Genomic DNA, 18891 nt, shown 5'->3' on the forward strand with positions numbered 1-18891 from the left:
CAGTTTCTGTTCCCACACAGCCACTGATGTTTGGCTGTGTACAGCTGTAGTGTATAGAGGATGTTATGTATACACTATATTATATATAGAGTGATGAGTCATTAACGCCCACATGGTATTCCAAAAGGACTGAAGGAGCTCTAAAGTGTCTTTTGAGAGGCAGACTGCTGTTTTGGTGATGATGTGTACTGGACTATATCTGTGTTTCCCCTCATGATCGTAGGAAGCAGAGACTCCCAGTCTGTTCCTTAGTCTCTCCCCTACAAACCCCTTCACTCCCACCCCCTTTAAGGTTGGTACACTGTTGTGTGTGTGTGTGTATGTGGGTATGCAGCATCTTAAAAGCAGCCTTGCATTAGCATTTGCACTAAGCCAACTTCCAAAAACTTAATTAACGTGCATATTTGTAGATAGAACCCTTGTAGTTCAAAGTCCCTTGCAGCTACCTTGTTTGTTTAAACCCTTTGTTTTCCTCTTTGGTGGAGATGCATAACTCTCTAAATAGACAGTGCATTCTTTTGAAGTTATTTTCCCATGCACTCGTAAGTTGGTTACAAAATAATGCATGATTCTGGTCATCTTTCATGTTATTTTTAGCCAACATTAAAACTGTGTTCATTAATTCATCCTGTTCGTCAGTTTTTCCCAACTGCTACATCAAGCACACTGAACAAGCCTCAGGGGTAGTCCAACTCATGCCCGAAGGACCCCTGAGGCATTTCCAACTCTGCCTGTTCAATAATGCAAAACTTCTCCCAAGGTACCTTCGCCGACATACGATAGAATGGATCGTAGGAGCCCTATAAGTGACACAACACCAATCACAGCGGCAGCTGAAGATGAGGGGGATACTGGCAGGAGTAAGTCTGCTTCATGAAGATATTACACAAATGCACACAGGGTTTCTTTAGAGCAGCCAGGAACAGAAGCTGTGTGGTGTTTTGGTGTAGCAGCCAGTTTCATAGTGCAGGTAACGTGATGCCCTCTGGCCCAGAGACATTGTGTTTTGCAATTCCACCACAAAAGAAAAGCTCTAATACTCAAATGAAAATGCCTGAAGTCTCACACACATTTACAAATTTCTCTTTGAATGATCACAAATTAAAGATGAATTGACAGGAATTCAGATATAGGTGAAAGTTCAAGGGATCCCTGAAAATGGCCATGTCAGTTGTTTCTTCTCCAAAATTGAACAAAATTTGTGAGTTTTGTTCAGCTCCCCTCCCAACAAGGTTTGTTAGATTGTCTTTTTTCACAGGATAACACATGACATTCTAGAATATGTAACACTCTAGAGCCCGTTACATGCTAGAAATATTCTGGAACACTAACATTCTGGAACTAATAAATATTAATTTTTTAACATTCTAGAATTATACCTTGAAATTTAATAACTATTAAATTCTAGATCTCCTCCATTCTACAACCCAAAACATTCTAGAACAGTTACATTCCACGACAGCATTCTAGATCTTGTGACCTGCTTGAAACATTCTAGCATTCTAGAACTAACAAATACTCTTTAGTAACATTCTACTGCTGTGTTGTAACATTCAAGAACTCTTACATTCAAAAACCTAAAACATTCTAAAACTGTAACATTATGGACCCCATAACACTGTAGAACCTGTGACATGCTAGAAAAATACTGAAACCCAACATTCTACACTAAAAATTGTTCATTATTTAACATTCTACAATTGCGCCATAACATTCTAGAACTATAACATTCTAGATCTCCTGCATTCTAGAACCACAATATTCTAGATCCCTTGAAATGCTAAAAAAACATTACATAACCCTCACATTGTAGAACTAACAAATATTCATTATATAACATTCTATCATTGTACTTAAACCATCCAGAACTGTAACATTCTGGAACTCCTACATTTTAGAACCTGCTAAAATGTTAGAACTCTAACATTCTAGAACTAACTAATATTCATTATTGAACGTTCTACGATTGTACCTTAACATGTCAGAATTATAACATTCTAGAACCCCCAAAAATTATACAACAGTAACATTACATAACCACAACATTCTAGAATGTGTGACATGGTTGAAGCAATCCGGAGCTCTAACATACAGTACCACTGCATTCTAGATCCCTTGAAATGCTAAAAACATTACATTACAAAACCCTAACATTCTAGAACTAACAAATATTCATTATTGAACATTCTACCATTGTACCTTAACCATCCAGAACTGTAACATTCTAGAACTCCTTCATTCTATAACTAACCAATATTCATTATTGCACTTTCTACAATTGCACCTTAGCATTCCAGAATGACAACATTCTAGAATTTGTGACATGTTTGAAACAATCTGGAACCCTAACATTCTAGAACTAACACATATTCATTATTCAACATTCTACAATTTTATTTTTACAATTTTAACATTCTAGAACTATAACATTCTAGATTTCCTCCATTCCCGAGCCAACAACATTGTAGAACTGTAACATTCTAGAACCACTACGTTCTAGAACCTGTACCACTCTAGAACCTATGAGCTAGAAACATTTTATCAGCCTCCAGTTATTATTGCAGATGACATCAGGCAATTGCATCAGGGGGCCATGGATGCCCTTGGTCCCTTTTTGGGGGCACCACTGCATATCAGACTTTAATGAAAATGTATTATGAGCCAAGAATGCAAAACCCTAAAGAACTCTTATTTCTCTAAAGTACAGCAAGCTAAAGTAAAGTACGCTCACAGAAAATTGCATACAGCGCAGTATGTTCTTTGAGAGCAGCTTTCATTTGAATGAATGGGCTTGAGCTTTTCAGATGAGAACTGCTGAGATTTTCCAGTCTCTTCTTTGGAACACACACACACACACACAGTAAGAGTTATTTAGGTTCTTTGCATTCTTTTGTTTGCATTACACTCATATTATACTCATATTACACTCATAGTATTAAGAGTGCCCCCTGGAGTTTTCTTGTAAATAAACAAACTCTCTGTTTACATTTAGTATTACTCACAAAAAGCACAGTATCCTTGAGGTCTAACAAATGTTTCTTTTCTCCTAAAACATTTTGAAAAGAAGATTCTTAAAGTTTGAAACCCGAATTGCTTATATCCACATCCTCTGTTGCTTTATAATTTGGCATCCCCTAGATCGGTGTCTACACATGTAAATTTGAGTCACACATTTATTTATGAGCATAAGTAAATGCATACGGATATAGAAATGCACAGACAAATTGCAGCATCACACTTACACAAGCTCCTTTAGGATGTAATGCTTACTCTCCACATCAAGTGTCAGTCATAACATAAAGCTTTCCACACTTTCCTCCCCCTCCTTGTTAACTCTGTCTCTCCTAGAAAAGATGCTTCAGCGTTATGGCAGCCTGTCTGGGAAGCTCCATATGATTGAGCTGGAGAAGGACCCTGCAGCTCCTGGCCTGGGAATCAGCCTCTCTGGAAACAAGGATGGGTCCAGGGCCCGTATGAGTGTCCACGTGGCGGATATAGACCCTCAAGGACCTGCTGGTTTGGATGGGAGGATTCAAGTTGGAGATGAGCTACTGGAGGTGAGGAGGACCGTGAATGAGAACAGTAAGGGACATTTAGGAGGGCTGATATTAGAGTTTTTAGGAGGGCAAGAAGGGTTGGAGTCATAGAGAGAGACAAAATATCAAAAGTGAGAACAGCAGAAAGAGAGGAGTGGGTTGTGGGTAGGAGGCATGGATGAGTAGAGAGCGTTGAGTGCCCGCACTAGCAGATTTATAAGACAAATTACCATTTGAAGGATGGTTGGTGCTGGGCCGGATTCTCACGATGAGCAAGCGTGTAATAGACATGATGAGGAAAATCGAGGTGGAGGAGAGGCTGACGGCTGAGGGGGAGGAGAGTCAGAAGAAGATGGCAGAGAGAAAGATTTGTACGGAGGTGGAGAGAATAAAGAGAAAAGATCAGTGAGGAGACAGTACATGATTTTTATGCCTCTGTGCCGTCAATTGCTGCATCCAGAGGTATTATGCTTTGGGGCTGTTCTTCCTATTATCATGAATGAGATATCTCAGGAATGCATTGAGGGAGTTTCTTCAAATTTGTCACAAACATTCACTTTGACCAAAGATTGACTGATAAGATTTTGGTTGTCATGGGTCAAAGATCAAGGTCACTGTGACCTTGTATGTATAATTTTTTTCAACCTGATAACACAAGAACACCCTCAGGGACTCTCTTCAAATTTGGCACAAACATCCACTTGGACTCAAGAATGAACTGATTAGATTTAAGTTGGCAAAGGTCAAGGTCACTGTGACCCTGCATCCTTCTCATTTTCATGAACGCAATATTTCAAGAAAACCAAAAGCAATTTCATTTAAATTTGGTACAAACATCCACTTTGAGTCAAAGATGAACTTATTAGATTTTGTTGGTCAAAGGTCAAGGTCACTTTGACCAAGCAGCCGTCTCATTTTCATGAACCCAATATCTTAAGAACACCCTTAGGGTTTTTTTCTCCCAATGTGGCATAAACATTCACTTTAAGTCAAGAATTAACTGTTGTCGTTGGTCAATGGTCAAGGTCAATGTGACCTCATCCGTCACATTCTCATGAATATATAATATCTTGAACACCTTTGGGAAATGTCTTCAAATTTGGTACAAATGTCTGTTTTGGACTCAAGAATAAACTGATTTGATTTAGGTGGTCAAATGTTAAGGTCACTGTTGTTCATTCATGTTTTCACAGACAGGAATATAAAAACTGTAAGTGCAACTTGACTGGTTTGTAGAGACATACAGTACAACCACAAAGTGGTAACTCTAGTTTTCTTACAGATTAATGGTCAAATCTTGTACGGCCGAAGTCACCAAAACGCCTCCACCATCATAAATAATGCGCCGTCTAAAGTCAAGATCATCCTCATCAGGTAACATGCAGAGTGATATTCTGGTGGCATTTATCTCAGTCTTTAAACAGGATAGAAGGGTTCTATGACCAGCTCGGGGATAACACCAGATTTGGCTTTGTTTCGCCAGGAATAAAGCAGCTGTGGGTCAAACGGCGCAGGGATCCCCAACAGAGTGTGAGGACACTGAGACAGACTGTGCAGAGCGTGGAGGATTATCCAGAGACATCCAGCACATCATCCTGCCTCAGGTAGAATACCTTCAGTAAATCTTGGCATTAACTCTTGTCAGGCCTCCAGCTGCACATATCTTAACAGCTTGAGCAAACCAGTAAAGTGATAGCAGACTCTTACTGGGGCAAAAAAACAGTCAAAATATGACCTTCCCATATTGTTGTCAATGTAATATCAGCTGTTTGCTTCACCAACTCTTGGTTCAGAGTTTTTAACTTTTTCTCGATCTCCCTCCAGGATCACGCGGGTCTCGGCCTCTCCCTGGCAGAGGTGGAGTCCAGGGACGGAGTGGTGATCAGGTCGCTGATCCAGCACGGCACTGCCAGTAAGGTGTGATATCACCAGCAGCATCATCATAATCTTTAACGTCTGAATCAATAACATTATTTCTTTGTGTAGCCTTCATGCTATTACTGTATCTCAGCCATTTCAGTTTGATTGGCTCCTCTCTTACTTATATATAAGTAATATATATATGTATATAATATTTAAGAATCCTTAACACTTTCTCATTCATTATGCATATGCAGTAGTTGGAGTGCTGTTATATTATTGGATTATTATTACTGATGCATTTAGGTGTAAGCAGCTTTCAGTGTTTTCGACAGGTAAAGTGGAGCCATCTTAAACAACTTATTGGGCCGTTGGGGTAGTTTAATCTATAATTATGCATCATATTTTACAAGATAGTTTTGCATGTAAAATACTGTTCTTTAAAGTAACTGTATATTATCAAAATAATGTAGTGGAGTAAAAAGTACAGTATTTGCCACCTAGATGTATAAAGTTAAAGTATAAAGTGGAAATACTCAAGTAAAGCAGGAGTAGGTGGGGGTCGGGTCCAACAAACCCTGGAGTTTCACCTGGGAGCCCATTTTCTAAATCTAACCACATGCTTTTGTGGCCTAAACCTAACCAAGTGTGATTATTGCAGAGAGAAATATATTTAAATACAAGGTTTTTTACAAATGTAAGTGTATTTTGAAAAGATACAATGCATGTTATAGGCGTAAATTAACAAGGCGTCCCAGAAGGTCAAGAACAGACACAGGAGGATACAGAGCATGTCATATGTAGATACGAAAGTCCACTGACAAAGCAGGAGTCGGGCTGTGAATTTGTTGGCTTGACAGAATTCCTGAAATCCAGTAATGACTTTTGGTTTTCAGGGGGCCCATCTGGCCACCCCTATATAAAATATCTGTGAGCACATCACATACTTTGGAATTATTTCAGCACTTAGGTTGTGAATAATTTTTATCAAACTTTTACACCTACAGCTTATTAAGCCTTAATGACTTGATTATAACTTGTCAATCAATAATCTATCAGAATAAAGAGGCATCAATAAGTACCACATTCCTGCACAATCTATGCAGGCGTAATCTGTGATGACTCTAGTCTCCTGGTATTTCTGGTTATATTTGAACCACAGAAACCTTGAGATGATGGTTTCTATGTTTTAAAGTGGTGTCGTCATATACTAATAAGCTTTCATGTTGGCCCCCCAGGCAACAGTTATTCAGTATTTGTCCAGAGGGTGTGCTTGATTTTTATTCTCATTTCCTCTCTGTCCTTCGTTTACATACACTTTCATACATTTTTTTTGCTTATCCTCCTTTTTTTTTTATTCGCGTTTTTGTCTGGGTGCAGGATGGCAGGATAAAGGTTGGAGACAGAATTATAGCGGTGGGTGACGAACCAGTGGCAGGACTCTCAGTGGACAAGGTACCAACACACACACACACACGCACGCACGCACGCACGCACACACACACACACACACACACACACACACACACATACATACACCTACACATGCAGACACACAGACAAGGTCAAGCTGATTTAATGATTTATGACTCACCTGTCTTCTCTGTACTCAGGTGTCCAGTTTGATTCTCAAACACCGGGTCACTGTCAAGCTCTCCATCAGCCGCTCTGAGAGTCTCTCCCCCTCTTCTCCTCTACCTTCCCCGACATCTCTACCCAACCTCTGCTCTCTCCCTCCTGCCTCCCTCCCTGTCTCTGACTCTTCATCACTTGCTACCCTGCAGCCCTCTCCCACAGGGCCGTCTGATTGGCCGGGATCAGCTCCCACAGCTTCGGACCCCCTGAGCTGCCCGGTTGTGGCTGGCAGGGAGACCACCATACAGTTTTGTAAAGGAAACGTAGGCCTGGGCCTTAGTATCGTCGGAGGATGTGACACTCTGCTGGTGAGAGAAAGCTTATTAATATTTGACATCATTTAGCACATATCACTCATAATTTCCATGATAATCCTAAACAATTTGGCATTATGGGTTTGTGTGTTTTCATCACAATACAATGCATCTGCTGAGGCATTGTCATAGGAAGTAGTGATGCTGTATTGTTAAAAACTAAGTAGTTCAGTGCTCGTTTAATTGAGTTGGATTAAATTCTGTGTAATAACAAGTGTTTTGTGATTGTTCCACCAGGGGGCAGTAATAATCCATGAAGTAAACGATGGAGGAGCAGCACAGAGAGATGGAAGGCTGCAGGCTGGAGACCAGATATTAGAGGTATTGTGGATAACACACCATTATCTATAGATTTGACTGAATCACTGACAGTTTTATCCAAATCTATTTGATTAGATGGCATTATAGTAGTATCATAAAAGTGGATGCAAAAAAATCAAACTTTGGGTCAGATTTCAATATTTACAATTTAATTTTGGTGAAGTATATGCCAGTGTTATGTGGTTGGCCTTGGCAACATGTTATAAAGTCAATGGTAAATGGAATGCACTTATTTTGTAATACTTGTCTAAGCAACCATCCAAAGCACTTTACAACACAAGCACCATTACACACACATTCATACACTGGAGCCAAGGCCACCACACAAGGTGTAACCTTCTTGTCAGATAAGCATTCACATACACTTACACACTGATGGCACAGTGCAGTCTCTTGCCCAAAATAAGGGCCCTATGAAATTTGTTTCATTTTTTTTCCAGATGTTGTTTTATTTTTCCATCAAATTCTGTGTTTTCCAGTGTAATTTTTCAGGTTTCTATGTTTTGCAATTGAAGCACATTTGTTATTAAAAATGTGTGCCTAATCATGTGGTGAATTAATACAGTTTCAACAATTTTATGAGGAAATACTAAAAATGTAAAGAGTATTAACAAATGAGATGTAAAATACCATGGCACTATTTTCAATAATTTAATAATTTCTCTGTGGGACATTCAGTGTGACAATGGCATTCAAATCATATAGTAAATCCGTAACAACATTTTTGTCGACACAAGATATCAACAAAAAACAGAGACTGTATCTCATTAACTTGCTGTTAGCTATAAAGTCACCACTTCTTCACGTCACAGTGCAGTTTCCCTCCGTGCAGCTGTCTGCATGTTTGCAGCTGCCTGCATGTCTGCAGCTGCAAAGAGTAGTATCAAAGTCATGAACACTCACGTTCCAGGAATTTCTGGAGACCAAAACATCCCCAGAGGTACACTTAACAGAAAAAACAATTGCTCATCTTGAAGCAATCTCAGTCGACTGAGGGTCTCAACCGTATGATTCGAGCCGAGTCGAGGGGCAGTCCTAGAGATAAGTATGTTTGTTAAATAGCGTTTCTTTTTTACATTATGTATGTAATGTAAGATAAGTACATTACTTAAGTCAACTTTCGTATGTCAGTTAAAACAAGTCAAATTTGACTTTTGGTTGCACACGGGACATAAATAGAGGTCTCCTTGGTAAAAGTCCTGTGTTTGTTTGACTCATCCATCCACCCTGGTTCAAAGCAATAAAAATAAGCACGACCCGCTCAACTCATGATTAGATCTTGAAAACTGAGTGCTTGTTCTTTGATGTACAGCAGATATTAAAAAAAGGAAAGACTAGGAAAGCAATTAGACTTGTCAATATAGCAAGAAGGGCGTCTTGCCTGAAATGTCTAGGTTTAGTTTAAAGCAATAGCATGCTTAGTGATTGATGCAATGAGCCTCAATGTAGCCACAAACGCACTTTTTGTCATTAGAGGTTTTAAAATCCATCTGATGTTTGCAAAAATGCAGTTCCTCTTAATTTCCTTTCAACTACTGTGGCGTTTATCTGTCTCACTTCCTCCCAGGTCAATGGTATAGACCTGCGGCAGGCCACTCACGATGAGGCCATCGGTGTGCTTAGGCTCACCACCCAGCGCGTCTGCCTGTGTGTCTTCAGGCATCAGGAGGCCTACAGGGAGGAGGACCTGTGGGACGTCTTTAGCCTGGAGCTGAGGCCTCGTCCTGGAGAGGGGCTGGGGTTCACCACTGTGGGGAAGAGGTATACCCGTAACTTTGACACAAACGCTCACTTTGACTGAAACAATGAACTAATAAGATTTTGGTGGTTAAAGGTCACTGTGACCTCACAATGCACATTTTTGGCCATAACTCAAGAATCAATTTGCTAATCGGAATTGGAATGATTGGAAAAGATGATGAAATGATGAGTTTTTATATCCAAAAGGTCAGACATTTGGTCAGATACTGAATTGGTGACACTAATCTTAGGTGTCCACCTTGAAACTGAGCTGATTGTATAAATCTCATGTGCTCCAGTGCAACATGACTGGTTCACAGAGGCATACAAACACAAGGTGCTAACTCTAGTTTTTTAGGAAAACGTAGTTTACCTTTAATCAGAAATTGTTCATGTTGATGTTTCAGTCAAAAAGAACACTTGCCAACCTTCTGTCTCTTGGTTTAACGCTAATCATTTGGCCCACAAAGTAATATTTATGTACATCTAATAATAAAGTTCTGAACTCTGAAATTACCAGTGTGTTCACTGTGGTCGCTCCAGACATAAAGCATATTTACAGGGTTGGATATGTAAGTTTCACTTAATCACAGTTGCCATCCTAATGTAAAACTCTTTCTTGTTATTCATTTTTAAAAATCAAAAGGACTTTGAAGCTTAGTTTATCTACCCTCATTTGATGAGGAAAAACGAGTACAAAATTCACATCCAGATACATATTTACAATTTATTTTTTCTTTTTGATGTAGCTTCAGATGTTATTATTTGCTTTTAAGCATGTTTGAAGTTGGGTTTGTTTTCAAGGTATCTTTTCAAAAGTTGTGCGTTTATTTTTGTCCTCTTGTTAATTGGACCCTTTCAGTGAGGAAAAATATTTATTAGCTGTACTTGTAAATCTTTTCCAGTGCTTATAATAGTGAAGGGTGTATACTAAAAAGTCTTTGGTAATGACAGTAATTTAAAGTCAAACAGTCCTTTACAAGTATCAAAAGAGGAAAGTGTTCTTGACTTTCAGGGCCTTTACCCAGTTAGAGGTCAGGCACTCTGTAGCAAAAGAGATCATTATTGTAAAAAAAGAGGTTTATAATCATCGTATCATAATTTGCACAATCAAGTGTGACGCTATGCAAAACAGCAGGATTATAGGTCACATAATTCAGTCTATAAGCGTGGCGCAGACACAGTTTTTGACCTCTGTTTTCTTTCAACAGTAATGACACGGGCATCTTTGTGTCAGATATCATCAGAGGAGGCGTAGCGGATTCGGATGGCAGGTTGTCACTAGGTGACCAAATCCTGTCAATCAATGGTGATGATGTCCGTGCAGCATCGCAGGAGTATGCACACAAACTTCTGCAGGTCAGACACATTTATACTCACACATACAAAATAATAAGTAAATAGGTACAGGGTTATGTGTTTTTTAAGGATTCATTATATATGTGCGTTGTGTCACTTTGCTCTCAGAGTTGCAGTGGAGTGGTCCACCTGGAGGTGGCTCGATTTAAAGCTGGGCTGCATTATTCACAGCAGAGCCAGGTAAACAGTCAGCCTGTCAAAGTTCATAGAAAACTATGTGTTATCAGGTGTTAAATATACATTTTTTACAATTTAGCTCTGATTTGAATGGTATTAAGAGACCAAATTTTCCTAAACCAGCTCAGCTTCTAAAAGCATTTGCAAGAATCCACCACATGATTGGCCAATCAGAACCATGGAATCTCTAACACACTAACACTGAAAACATTTGAAGCAAGAAAACATATTTTAGTGTACTATTTAGCTCTAAAATGAGAAAATGAGAACATCAGCTTGTCATGTGGCTGCCATGTTGAAAAGAATCTAGCCAAAATCAAGCACTGCCCACCAACCGGAGCAAGCTTTCTCATTTTACAGCTAAACAGTACGCTAAAATATGTTTCTGAAAACATTTTAGCAATTAAAAAATAGGCAATTTAGTAACTGAATCTTTATTCATTTTTTATCAGCACTGCCTAGTTTAACTGCAGTTCATGGAGCAATTGACATGATCGACAGCTAAGAGACTCCTCACCTCTGATTGGTTGTTTTTGTTGTGACTCATTCTTGCAAATGTCATTAGAAGCACTGTAAGGAGGAGGAGGATGTGATTTTTTTTCCCCACAGACTATCAATCTCACCGTGTGGATATAGTGACAGTTTCAGCAAATATGACAAAAAGTTATTTTCATTAGAGTAACTACTTGTAGCTTTAATTTTGCCTGTTATTCAACTATTGCTCTTTTGCACATTTTAACAATAGTACTTTGTGAACCTAGGAGTACTTTAAGTTGTGTTTTATCCAGAGCGAAGAGTCTGACTGTTCCACCCTGACCCCCTCAAGTGGATGTGATGCTCCTTTCAGCCACCAGAGGGCGACAGATAACAAGACAGGGAGCTTCTGTGAGTGGCCCTCATCTTCTTAAAGCATATACACGTTTGTTATTAAGGCTTTAGGCTCTGATGCTTGTGATTGAGTCACAATTTACTTTGATTGGATATAATGTTGTTAACATATATATTTTTTCCCCTCCCACAGCATTTCAAGACTACCCTAACATCAGAAAAGTTATAATACAAAAGGTAATGCGTGAAATCTTTAAATAATAATATAATTTTTATTGGTGCTGCATACTGTCTTGGAGAAACTGACTTTCAATGTGTGTATATTTTAAGAAAGTTGATATTTAGTTGTTACAGCTGAGAGCTTTTGTTCTTTCACTTCAAATGTCAAACTCCAAATTAGAGCTATAAATAGCCTTGTTACCTGGCCAGACCCAGGCTTACATAACATTAGGTGTTTATCTCATGTGCACAATCTGCCATGTGATTCACCGGTATTGTCTAACAGGGTCTATACTGTGTGTGTGTGTGTGTGTGTGTGTGTGTGTGTGTGTGTGTGTGTGTGTGCGTGCGTGCGTGCGTGCGTGCGCGTGCGTGTGTGTGTGTGCACGCTATCACCACAGGGTCCGTGTGACTCCCTGGGCATCAGTGTAGCAGGAGGAGTGGGCAGTCCCCATGACAACGTACCTCTTTTTATTGCTGCCATGGATACCAATGGACTGGCTGCCAAAACACAGCAATTACAGGTGGGGAGTGCCAATGTATATATGTGACTGTGTGTGTGTGTGTGTGTGCATTGTGTATTTACCACATTGTGGGGACAGATCTGTTATTGTCATTAAATCATAAGAACTCCACTCCTGTCTGGGGACAATGGGTCAGTTAAGGGTTAGGATCTGACTTATGACTGTGTTAAGGACATATTGATCAGCATATTTGCAGATGCAGATTGGGTCATTAGGATTGAGACCGACAAAGTTTAAAAACTTGCAGTGCATAGAGGTTGAAATACCTCTATAACATTCAGTATAAAAGAATAAATGTATAGTACATTTCGCTTATTCTACTGTTTACTTATTATCTCGCTTTGTGTTTTTTACTGATGCTTCTTGTTTTGCACTATCCCCTTTCGTGCTGTAACGATGCAAATTTCCCCCCGCTGTGGGACTAATAAAGGATTATTTTATATTTTGAGACATGCAAAACTCAGAAATACCTTCAATATATATGAAGCTATTCCAATTATAGATTAAGAAACACAGCCTCAAAAAAGAAAAGAAGGCTGTGTAAAAAAAAAGAAAAAAACGGGGTTAAAGGGACAGTTCTCCCCAAAATACATATTTTTGGGGAGAACTGTTCTTATTAGTTCATTGTTTCAGTCAAAAAACATATTTTTTTCCTCTTAGCTGTAGTGCTGTTTATTAGTCCAGATTGTTTCGGTGTGAGTTGCCTTGTGTTGGAGATATTGGCTGTAGAAACGTCTGCCGTCTCTCCAATATAATGGAACTAAGCACCACAAGTGCCAGAAAGTTCCATTATATTGGAGAAAAATCAGACATCTCTACGGCCGACATCTCAAACACTCGGCAACTCACACCAAAACAATCTACACTGATAAATAGCAGTACATGTGAGAAAATGAGAGAAAAATAAGCTCTTTTGATTTTAGGGTGACATGTCCACCTATAGGTTGGGTAAGCGCTGGGCTTAGTTATGTTGTGTTCTTGTATTAGGTTATGTCTCCAGGGAATGAATGTTCCATAAGTCAATAAAATGTCCCCGCAAATATAGAGGTTTGTGTGTTAATCAGACAGGAGACAGGATCCTCAGTATCAATGATGTGTCTGTGGAGGGGATGACTCATGTCCAGGCTGGAGTCCTGCTGAAGAATGCCACCGGAACCATCAGTCTGCAGGTAATGTCACAGCGAGACATACATTAGTTAATTTAAAATGCCTGTGAGGCACTGAGTTGCAATAATGTCAGCAAGGTTTGCTTTAATGAACCATTACCTGCTTTCTCTAGGTCATTATTACTTTTATAAAATGCAACAAGACATAATAACAAAGTTTTAAAAATGTATTTAATAAGGAATAAAAACGATTTTATGCTGTAGTTTCAGTCGTCCCCTCATTTTCAGCATTTCATATGTGAACACTATACTGTAATTTTAAGACAATAGTGTGTCTGACACTGATTTCACGCTGTTTGTCTTCATGTTAATAAGCTTCTGGAAAGCTTTTTGTTGCAACAAAAAAAAGAGGTATTTGTAAAGAGCTGGATTTCAGTGACAAGTACATTGTGTATTTTAAAAAAACATCAAAAGAGTTAATGTTTTTTACTCCACTGTATTCACATTGGGGCAGGCATTATGGTGTTATTAGAGCAGTAGGATGTCCGATTGTGTGTATCTAGGTGTCAGCAGGTTCGGGTGAGTGCAGCACAAAGGACCACAATGACATGATCGCGCGGTCGTCAGGCCAGCCCAGCAGCCTGCCCCGCATTCACAACAACCTCTGGTAAGAATCAGTTTTCTGACAGTCTCCTGCTGTTGTACTTTATGATCTTACTCTCGCTGCCTCCTGGTTTAGTCACCGAAATAAGGACAAAGGCAGACAATTCCTTGACAATAATGAGAAAGTGCAACCGCTGTGTGAGATGCATTGAGACGAATGGTCGCATTTGGACAGAATGAACCGCAGTTTTTCTTGTGATTTGTACTTTTGCTTTGTTCTCAATTGAGTGTTTTCAATGATTTTTAAAGTAAATTTCAGCTAACAAAACCAAAGAGAAATCTTTGTTTTTTATTTCATTTTAAAAAATAACACTTTTGTGGGGGGTTTTGACAGCTTATTAAGCTAAATAATACACTTCCTACATAATACATTTGAAGATATTGTAAAGTAAGTAAAAGAAGACTTACTTGCAAAAGTAATTATTTGCAACCTTAATTTAATTCTTGTTCTCAAAAGTCGAGAAACTGTGCTCTTCTGATACTTCTGTACTTCTGATTAGTAGAACATTTCAGAAAAAAGACCTCTCTTTATATCTCTATGCTGGTGATAGCCATGGCCTGATTATGTTTCAGGTTGTCTGTCTCATTCTTGTGAACGTCATATCTGAAGAACTCCCAAACTTTTTCTTTTTTTTCTTTATTTGGCACAAACATCTACTTGGACTCAATGATGAACTGATTAGATTATGGTGGTCAATGGTGTGGGTCACTGTGACCTTGCATCTGTCTGGTTTTCGTGAACGCAATATCTGAAGAAAGCGTTGAGGGAGTTTTCTTTAATTTGGCACAAACACCCACTTGGACTCAAAAATGAACTGGTCAGATAAACAGTAAGTGTAACTTCACTGGTGTGCAGAGGCATACAACCTTGTGCCAGCAGCTTGAGTTTTTCACCTTTTGTCTGTCCTGGTGAGACAAAATACTTCTTTTACTGACACACAAACACATACTGAGCTAATATGCAGCATGAGCGTGCCCTGCAACACACCTCCATTGTTTTGCATCCCACAGTGCCCGCACATACAAGACCATCTCTCTGGAGAGAGGCTCCGCAGGCCTGGGCTTCAGCATCGTAGGAGGGTTCAGCAGCCCTCACGGAGACCTGCCGATCTACATCAAAACAGTCTTCAACAAGGTAAGGAGATGTACTCTGGGGGGAAAATCTTTCATGAGGATCCTGGTCGGGAAATGTAATCTGTTGAGTTATACTGGCAAACTGTCTGTGTTCATATACTGTACAGTGAGAGACAAGAGCACAAAGGTTGGGCAAATTAACAGCAAATTAATGGCTTAAGGTTTTTAACAGCTGGTGAGAGAGGAGATGGTACAGTTGTGAAGTCGTAGTCGATGAGGTGTGTGTACTGCAAGGAAGATGGGTAAGTTATCGAGGAGGAAGTAGATATACTCTCTTTTGTTTTCCAATTTCTCGTTTGCTGAAATACTGTAAACAGCCAGAAAAAGAGGCGGGTATACCCCATAATTTTTATATACTCTCCACTATACCAGTTATTAAGTATATATACTTAAGTACTGCATATAAGTACAATTTCGAGGTACATGTACTTGAATATTTTCTATTTTATACTACTTCATAATTTTACTCTACTATATTTCAGAGGCTAATATTTTACCTCTTACCCCACTTAATTTGACAACTTTAGTTACTTTTTCCAGATTTAGATTTTTAATGCAACAAATAAATCAACAAATTATAGGAAAAGCTACCAAGCGGAATAAAGTTATTAAAATCATGTCCACAAAATTGAAGTGATGTACACGTTAATGCATCACTAATTAGAATCCAGTAATATGATACAATTGTAAATTGGGCCATTCTATTGGGTAATCCTTTGCTTTTGATATTTTAACTATGTTTTGTTGCTTCTTTGCTTTTAATTTGGAGACTAAATGCATGACTTATACTTATGACAGAGTATCTTTACGCTGTAGTGTTAGTACATGTATTACTACTGGCTGTAACTCTTTGAAATAAAGACTATCTTATGATATTATGATACAGCAATACAGCGACACAACAATACAAAGATTAGCAATATGACGATACAACGATCCAGCAGTCCATGATCTGTGACTTGAAGTGAAGGCTGGCTAGGAGCGTTAGGTAGCCCCTTCCCACCTTCCTACCCCCATACTGCTTGCACCATTGTTCAGACCACACCTATCATCAAACTCAGCTTTCAATTTGATCTCGAATTCACATCTGTAAAAATTTACAACTGCATCTTGCACAGTAGCAGCATTTTCATATTGACTAAAATCTGTCCATAGACAGCGAGACAGACAGACATACAAACATATAAACACCTGCTAAAATACTCAAAACTGCTTCTGTGGTAGTACTCAGTACGGTAGGTGTCACCAGAACCCCATTTCACCATGATCACACACACACACACCTACACACAAACACAGACCAACAAGGTAAAAACAATACCAGCCCCATCACAATGTTGTCACTGCTGTTAAAAATCATGAATTATTTCATTATTTAGAATTCTGATCATAAATGTTACTGAATTCAAGACTTTTGTTTCAGTATGAGTTGAGTTGAAACTATTATTTTGTCTGTTGTGTGTATGTCCGTCACTGTATTAACAGTTTTTGATGTCTGGTTTGTCCTCTGCAGGGGGCGGCCATAGAGGACGGCAGGCTGAAACGTGGAGATCAGATCATTGCTGTGAATGGAAACTGTCTGGAGGGTGTGACACACGCTGAAGCTGTGGACATCCTCAAGAGGACAAAGGGAACTGTAGTCCTAACGGTACTCTCGTGAGACATATCCAACTAAATCTCATTGTCATGTATCGCTGTAAAGTCTTGTAGCTTCCTCATTTAAACCTGAGGAGATAATGTGGACAGTTTAAGTGATATAGTTTTGTTAAAAATCAGGAGAAGAGTAGAGTCTGTTGGTGTAAATGTATCTACGTTTAGTATAGGGAAGCTACCTCTAACTGCAGCTGGGTGTGTTCACTTGCACAGTTTTCCGCAGTACAAACTCATATTCCCATCAAGGTGTTATTAGAACTAATAAATTGATGTTATATCAGTCTTCGCATCCCAATCATGAATATCTTCGTATTTACAAACACAACATTTACCATAGAAGTGATGCTAAAGCAAACTAAAGCACCAAAGGAGTAATAATTCATTATCTACTGACCCTCATGCCGATGGAAAGTCGGGTGAAGTTTTGTAGTCCGCAGAGCAGTGCTGGAGTTTCACAGGGAAAAGGCGTTGCACTCATCTCCCAAATGAAGCGACAGCATCTAACCTGCACGTGTACATTTCCTTTCCTCCTCGACTGCCTGTCAGACTTTTTACACATACTTACATTGTAAAACATGTTTTAAGTTGTATTTATAACAAAGTGTTTGCTCACCATCCAAAAAAAAACTCTTTTTTTTGTGGGGGCAGGTGCTGAGCAAACACTTGACAACATAAGGAAAAGCATAATATGTCCCCTTTAAGTAAACAGCAGTAGACCAACTGATAATACCTTGTCTTAATTAACCCATCCAAGGTATTTATAATATAGTTATGCAATGATATGCATCATTGCTCATGTAAACCCACTCATGAATAAATTACCATCGCAAAACCTCTTAATCCATGCACATGAATGCACTAGAAGCATCTCAAGACACAATGTCACATGTATGACCTACTGTCTATAGACTTCTGTTCATTCAGAGTTAACTACTGTGATCGACTACTAAGACCCAAAAACATGCCAAGTGCTTCTGCCAATCTTTTGTATGGCAATAAGGTTTTAGGACAGTTGCTTTGGAAGACTGTTTTATTTTATTCTTCGTTCTCATATTCTAATAATTAAAAGTGTGTCATGATTGCTTTAATTGTCACTGTACTTTACATATCTCCAATACTTTTAATATCAGCGAGCATGTGCGATTTATTTGTCAATTACTACTGTTTTCATAATCTATATCTTGATCATTTTCTTTAGGAAGTATTGTTCTAGCTCAATGTGCAATCTTTATTTAGAAACCTCATATGTTTTATATGAATCTATTTATACTGTGATATTTATGTTTTCCTCACAGTCATTTATTTTATTTCATGTATGTCGGTAGTCCTCAAACATGCGTGTTTCTGGGATGTAATATTGTATAACTGAATGTTCTGTAAGTCATCCTATTAAATGTTCATTTGTTAGAGTTTTGTATACAAAACTTTACATAGTTCAGGACTTATTGGTTCTCTTACTTACTTTCTGGTGTACTTGTGTGCATAAACAGTTACCTAACTATGGTCATATTTTAATGAGGGATGACAACAACACAGAGATCTGTCTTGATGCTTTGAGATGTCTCTCAGGAATAATACTGAGTAGGATAAGCTGGCGGATATCACATTGTTTGACTTTCAAATCCCACAGATGCAGACCAGAAAGAAATATCTGAGAAACTCTGAGATTCTTGAACTGTTAAACGAGGCCGTCTGTGCCTGCAGTTACATTTTTAAGGAAAGATGCAAGATTTTCTGTTGCATATTTTTGCATCTATTTTCAAACCAGTGAACTGAATTTTGCCTTGGGGGTGTTTTATTGTCTTGGTTATGCTCTTTGTCT

The 18891-nt window shown here is 38.8% G+C and overlaps 1 protein-coding gene across 2 annotated transcripts in view; it reads left to right on the top strand.

The window, feature by feature from the left end:
- The window catches only part of LOC121942342 (multiple PDZ domain protein), a 58759-nt gene extending 39911 nt beyond the window's left edge, over positions 1-18848 (top strand). The window contains exons 27-45 of one of the 2 annotated variants that reach the window (XM_088075461.1): positions 224-292; positions 761-860; positions 3349-3557; positions 4819-4910; positions 5020-5140; positions 5361-5453; positions 6777-6851; positions 7010-7339; positions 7583-7666; positions 9234-9427; positions 10618-10765; positions 10874-10945; positions 11704-11827; positions 11964-12007; positions 12391-12513; positions 13578-13682; positions 14183-14286; positions 15294-15417; positions 16930-18848. In XM_088075461.1, the coding sequence (XP_087931587.1) occupies positions 224-292; positions 761-860; positions 3349-3557; positions 4819-4910; positions 5020-5140; positions 5361-5453; positions 6777-6851; positions 7010-7339; positions 7583-7666; positions 9234-9427; positions 10618-10765; positions 10874-10945; positions 11704-11827; positions 11964-12007; positions 12391-12513; positions 13578-13682; positions 14183-14286; positions 15294-15417; positions 16930-17076 (2358 nt within the window). In that variant the 3' untranslated portion in view covers positions 17077-18848. The remainder of the gene's footprint in view (positions 1-223; positions 293-760; positions 861-3348; positions 3558-4818; positions 4911-5019; positions 5141-5360; positions 5454-6776; positions 6852-7009; positions 7340-7582; positions 7667-9233; positions 9428-10617; positions 10766-10873; positions 10946-11703; positions 11828-11963; positions 12008-12390; positions 12514-13577; positions 13683-14182; positions 14287-15293; positions 15418-16929) is intronic. The other variant, XM_088075460.1, reaches the window with a different exon arrangement.
- Positions 18849-18891: the final 43 nt, after the last annotated feature.

Source organism: Plectropomus leopardus, chromosome 3 (genome assembly GCF_026936395.1).
Source record: "Plectropomus leopardus strain MGB_pleo_1.0 chromosome 3, ASM2693639v1, whole genome shotgun sequence".
Taxonomy (NCBI): Eukaryota; Metazoa; Chordata; class Actinopteri; order Perciformes; family Serranidae; genus Plectropomus; species Plectropomus leopardus.